The 5,821-nt window shown below is 43.4% G+C and overlaps 1 protein-coding gene across 1 annotated transcript; it reads right to left on the bottom strand.

Moving 5' to 3' along the window:
• Nucleotides 1-621: 621 nt before the first annotated feature.
• LOC131050644 (uncharacterized) lies at nucleotides 622-1,484 on the bottom strand. The gene is made up of 2 exons (XM_057984852.1): nucleotides 1,214-1,484; nucleotides 622-899 (listed from the first exon to the last, which is right to left on the bottom strand). Exons 1-2 carry the CDS (start codon nucleotides 1,482-1,484, stop codon nucleotides 622-624), a joined length of 549 nt encoding a protein of 182 aa, XP_057840835.1.
• Between the last annotated feature and the right edge of the window lie 4,337 nt (nucleotides 1,485-5,821).

The following is a 5,821-nucleotide window of genomic DNA, read 5'->3' as shown; positions in this document are numbered from 1 at the left end:
GGAATGATAGGTGCGTCAGAATCGGGGAGCACTGGTGTTTTTACCAATTGTCACCTGGAGCTGAGAATTTGTTATAAATATGTCTTTTTAGACATTCCTTTACACAATATCAGCTTCAACGACAAAGCTTCTTCAAGAAATGGATACTCCCATTAGGCTCGTCAGCAGTAAGGCTCAGGTCGCTTTCCTCAAAAATATTTCCGACCAAAGGCTGCAGAGGATGACAAGGCAGAAGAATCCCTTGATCATCGCCACTATCAAATGGGTGCTTAGTGAGGACTTTATAGACAACGTGGACCAATACCATGTAAACACAGACATTTGTTCGTGTTTCGTGGCTTCACTGCTAGATTCTAGAATGACTGGGCTTCTGACCTCAGAGCTCACTAAAGCACTCTTCTCCCGAGATTAACTTGGGGAGTTGGAGGATGTCATGGCATACCACGTCCCTTTCAGAGGCCTACCTTTGGCGTCGGATTTGAGGTGTTTCATCACTTCTGGCGAGGAGGTGACCTGGTACCCGCTTATCGGCGATCTGAGAACAATGACGTTGTCATCTCATCGCTTTCGAGTGGAGCTCACTGCAAAGTTTCTCCTCCGAATCCACCTGATAGTTCCTATTCAGGATGACACCGAATGGTACACTGACTTCAGGGATGGCATATTCCCACGGGTCCTGACGCCGCACGTCCAACCGAATTTGATTGTTGTGTCCATAGCTGAGGAGCCTGGTGACGTTTCTGACCATGAGTAGTCAGAGGGAGAGGATGCTGCAAATGATGCTAGAGACTCTGATTTCCAGATGGAGGATGATGAGGATGAAGAGGATCCTTGAGGAAATGGCAACTTGTCTTCAAAAACTTCATCTTGCTTCTTTTTGTTAAAATTAGGTCGGAGGCCTACCAATCAATTGTAAAAAATACTCATAATATAATGATTTTCTCTTTTGCTTAATTATGGCGTATCTTGTGACTTTCACTTTGCCTCGAGAGAGCATGAAGGAATATAATTAAATAAATAAGGCACACAAAAGCACTATTTACATTATGTACATTAGAGAAGCACCGCTAATGAAAAGGCTTAAGGTAGAACCCGTTGATCGGGATCTTGAGATAGTCTCCTTGCATATCTTCAAGATCAAAAGAATTGAACCCTTTGCAACCTATAATGCAGAAGGGTCCCTCCCATAACCCACCAAATTTGGCATACTGACCGGGCTTGGCCACCCTCTCGTTGTACTTCAAAACAAGGCCACCTTGTTTCAATTCTGGGTCAGAACTCTTTTTATTGTCGAACCACTTCTTGATGGTTTGCTGACGGTTTTGAAGAGACACGAATGCAGCTTCCCTCACCTCTTCTAGTTCCATAATTTCCACCAACCTTACATCCATGGGACCATTCTCTGCCACTTCGATAGACTTAAGTAATTGCAAGGCTGGGATTTCCAGAGATAGGGGAAACAATGTGTCTTTACCATAGACCATCTTATATGGGGAATTCTTTAAGACCTGCTTGGGCGTTCTCTGGTCAGCCCATAACACGCTCCTCAAGTGGTGATGCCACTCCCTTTTGTGCTCCGAGCCTATCCTTTTAATGAGTCTGATGAGATTCTTGTCAGTGGACTCAGTGAGTCCATTTCCTTGAGGATAGTAGTTTGAGGAGGTTTTTAGGTAAATAGATTTGCTGAGGGAAAATTGGGTGATTCATGAACCTATGAATGCACGCGCGTTATCTGATATTATGGTCTTTGGCGGACCATATCGACACACTAGATCCTCCAGAAATGTCAATATCTCGGTCTCTAACGAATTATTTAGGGGAACAACTTCAGACCATCTGGTGAAGTAGTTAGTAGCGGTTAAGATCCACTTGTGTCCAGCCGAGCTTGGAGGATTGATCATCCCTATGAAGTTGAGTCCCCATTGAGAAAAGGGTTCCTCCACCATTATAGGCTTGAGCGACATCACTGCTTTTCTACACCTGCCACTGTAATACTGACATTATTTGCACTCCCTCACCAGGGTGTGCACATCTTTGAACAGAGAGGGCCATAAATATCCGACACGAGTGATATTGATGATGGTAGTTTGTGCCGAAAAGTGACCTCTTGATGAACCATAATTAAATTATTGTAAAATATTGCTAGCTTGGCTTTGGCTCACGCAACGGAGTAGGATTCCATCAAAATTTCTTTTGAAAAGTACGCCATCCACCAAGCGAAAACCCCTATTCTATAGTCTATATAATCTCCTCTTTTCAAGGGGGGGGGGAGGCCTTCAGGAAAACTCCCCTTCTTCATGAAATGTTTCTGAGCCTCCATCCAGCATGTCTCTGTTGGTTCAGAGGTGACCATTACAACTTCTTATGTGGCTATCTCGGGGTCCGAACTCTTGGGCTATGTATTCGCATAAACCTTTGCCACAGATTATCTTGGTGGGCCTGACATCGATGTCGTACTCCAAGATTTTGGTAATGTAGTTCGCCCTCTTATCTGTGATGTCGCCTTCCATGATATATTCTCTGACTGAAGGATGAGCAACATACACGGTAGTCTTATTACAGGCGATGAAGTGTCTAAATTTTTTAAGGCCCTTGACTACGACCAAAACTTGCTTTTCAACGAAATTATACTTAGCCTCATATTCCTTTAGAGTCGTGGAATGGAAAGCTATAGGGTTCTCACCCCCTTTTTCTACGTCTTTCTGGGTCAGTACCACAACAATGCTATAGTGGCTGGAGAAAACATACATTAGGAAATCCTTAGACATATCGGGGTTGGATAGCATGGGGACTGAGCAGATAGCATCTTTAATTTTCTCGAAAGCCTCCTTAGCTTCGGGAGTCCATTTGAAATGTGTTTCCTTCTTAAGCATCAGGGTGATAGGCCTCACCATCCTTGTAAAGTCTAAAATAAAGTTGCTAACGAAGTTAACCTTACTTAGGAAAGACTGGACCCCCTTTTTATTGACAGGAAGGGGAAGCTCCTTTATTGCATTAACTCAATCAGGATCGATAGAGACTCCTTCCTTTGACACTACGTGCCCTAGTAATTTTCCTTGCGGGACTCCAAAAATATATTTCTTTGGGTTCAAAGAGATCCCAAACTCCAGACACTTTTGGAACACTAGCTCAAGATGATCAAAATGATCTTCTCTGTGTTTTGAAAACACGGTTAAGTCATCCAAATATATAAGGATGAGTTTATTGATAAGCTCCTTGAAGGCCAGGTCCATAGCTCTTTGAAAAATCACACCGACATTCGACAACCCAAACGACATTTTCTGATAAGCGAATGTTCCCCATTTGGTTGTGAAGGTTGTCTTATGTTGATCCTTTGGCTTCACCATTACTTGATTATAACTCGAGAAACTATCTAACATTGAGAACATCTCTGACCCTGCCACCGTGCTTAACAACTGTTCCATTGGTGGCAAAGGATAATGGTCTTTTAGAGACGCTAAAATCCACTCAAAGCTGGATGTCTCCATTCTTTTTTCTAACTGGCACTAGATTGGATACCCATGTATTGTGCTTGATGGGGCAGATGATTTTTTACTCTATCAACTTTTTCAACTCCTGGGCCATAAGGGACTCAATTTTTGGATTGACAGGTCTCTGTTTCTGTCAGACCAGTTTGGCTCCATCGATAAGCTCAATGGTGTGTTGAATGATGTTGGGATTGTACCCTTTCAAATCTTCATAGGACCATGCTAGTACACCTACATATTCATCACAATATCAGGCCAATCTCTTTCAGTCTTTTGAAGGAGCCTCCTTTTCGACCTTGAGTATTCTCCCACCCCCTACTGACATTTCAGCACAGTCCCCTTTATCAGCTGTAAGCTTTCGCCTGTCATTTTTGGCATCATCATGGTCGAACAAATTTTCTAGGGTGATTAATCCGTTAGGGAACTTGTTGGATTTTAGCTGAATGATCTGATCCTTGTAAGCCTCTTTTACCTTAGGTTGTAGTTGATATGCAAACTCCCCTGAGTTTTGAATGAACAAGGTGATCTGCTCATCGCTTTTGAAAACTTACTAGTGGGTGTCATTGTCGGGAATAACTGGCCGAACAACCACACAGACTATCTGGGAGTTGGCGAACAGGTCCGCAGCAGGGTCAAATTATGATCCAATCATAGCCATCTAATCAACAAAATCATTTGTTTTTCGAGGAATTCTCTGGATATTGAAAGCATCGAAGCTTTCGATCAAATTCCATGTCCTATGACGGTAGGATCTCATATGGACATGTTTGGCGCTAGAGATTCCTCGAACCTAGTGCACAACCAGCTCATAATTGCTTAGAACTTTCAATTGCTTTATACCCATCCTCTCTGCCAAGCTCAAGCCTTGGATCAGTCCTTCATATTCTGCTTCATTGTTAGAGCATGCAAATTGTAGACGAAAAGACTTCAGGATCCGTTCACTCGAAGGTGAAGTGAGGCAATCCCAACCCCTGAACCTACTTTGCATCTTGCACCATCAAAGTGTAGGGTCCAGAGTGCAGAAGAAAACTCTTCTTCAGTCAATGGTTCTTTGGTAAGTTTTGGAATGACCCGGTTTTCATAAAAAATGTAGCAAGTACCTAGACCTGTGGCATGGTAGTTGGAGTATGGGCCAGAGTCTATGAATTCATTGAGAAAAATCTCATGATCAGGTGGAATATCCCTAGTCACTTCCTCATCCTCCAAAATCTCTACGATTTTCCTTTCTTCGTTTGAGATGGAGGTGTGAGTGGGTTCAAAATTGAGCATGGCTTGATCCACTACGTGTTCAACGTGAAGGGTCTCTGAAAGGATTTTGAGTTTGGCACCACACTGGGTTCGAAGGATAAGGTGGGACCAATCTAAGGACAAGTAACCTCCTATTTTGGCAGTAAAATCTTAGGAAAGGTAGAGCCCAAAAACAAGCAGCATGTCGATAACTACCACTTCTTGAGGCACAGTAACACTAGGACACGCGAACAATGCCAGCGGAAGGTTCTTGATAAGACCCACGTTATGGACTTTATTTCCGTCTAACTACATAATACCCCTATTTAAAGGCTTATATTTGATATTCAAAACCTCAACGATTTGCTTAGGCATGACAGTGGTGCTAGTACCAGAATCTATCATAGAATTGTGCAAAAGTTTATCCCCAACTATGAGGGTCAGATAGAAAGGATTTGGTTTAGGATTACCTTCTGTTTGAGATTTAGGAGGCGTGGCTTCATTTGTCAACATGGTTGGTGAGCATGATCTATCCGCAGAGGGTTGAAACCTTTCTTCGCTGATCTGCGGAGCTTTGGCGGCATTTCCGCTTGGATTTTTGCCCACCTCGAATAGGGCTTCTTTCAACCAATTCTTTTGTTCTGGGATACTAAGGAGATCCCATAAAGAGACGTTGGCCAGGGCTTTCTTTAGCTGTTCCACCACATCTAGTATTATCGGCACCGACGCCTTTGGCTCTCTTGGCTTATAGGGGATAAACTCCTTTCTTGGGTATGTGATAGCAACTATGGGTTGTTCAGGAGCTTTAACTGTGACCACTCTCCCTGGTGTGTTTATATTCTCCCCAGTGAAGTGCCCTTTCGAGTGGAGGTTGTAATTTGATTGCACTTGGGGAGCCCCCAAGTTTGATGTGGCTACACCATTGGTGAGCATGACACCTTCGTCCTCCATCCAAGAGAATAGTGCGTGGTCTGGAGCTATCTCCGCCTCTTGTTGTATTGACATACCCTGCATCTGGGCAATGAGAGACGCATTATCCATGCCAGGGGATGCGTAAACTGAATCATCTGGTACCACGCCTAGGTTCCGTTGCTCTGCAATTTTTT

Source organism: Cryptomeria japonica, chromosome 10 (assembly GCF_030272615.1).
Source record: "Cryptomeria japonica chromosome 10, Sugi_1.0, whole genome shotgun sequence".
Taxonomy (NCBI): Eukaryota; Viridiplantae; Streptophyta; class Pinopsida; order Cupressales; family Cupressaceae; genus Cryptomeria; species Cryptomeria japonica.
The sequence above is the reverse complement of the archived record's forward strand: the minus strand, read 5'-3'. Positions and strand labels throughout refer to the sequence as shown.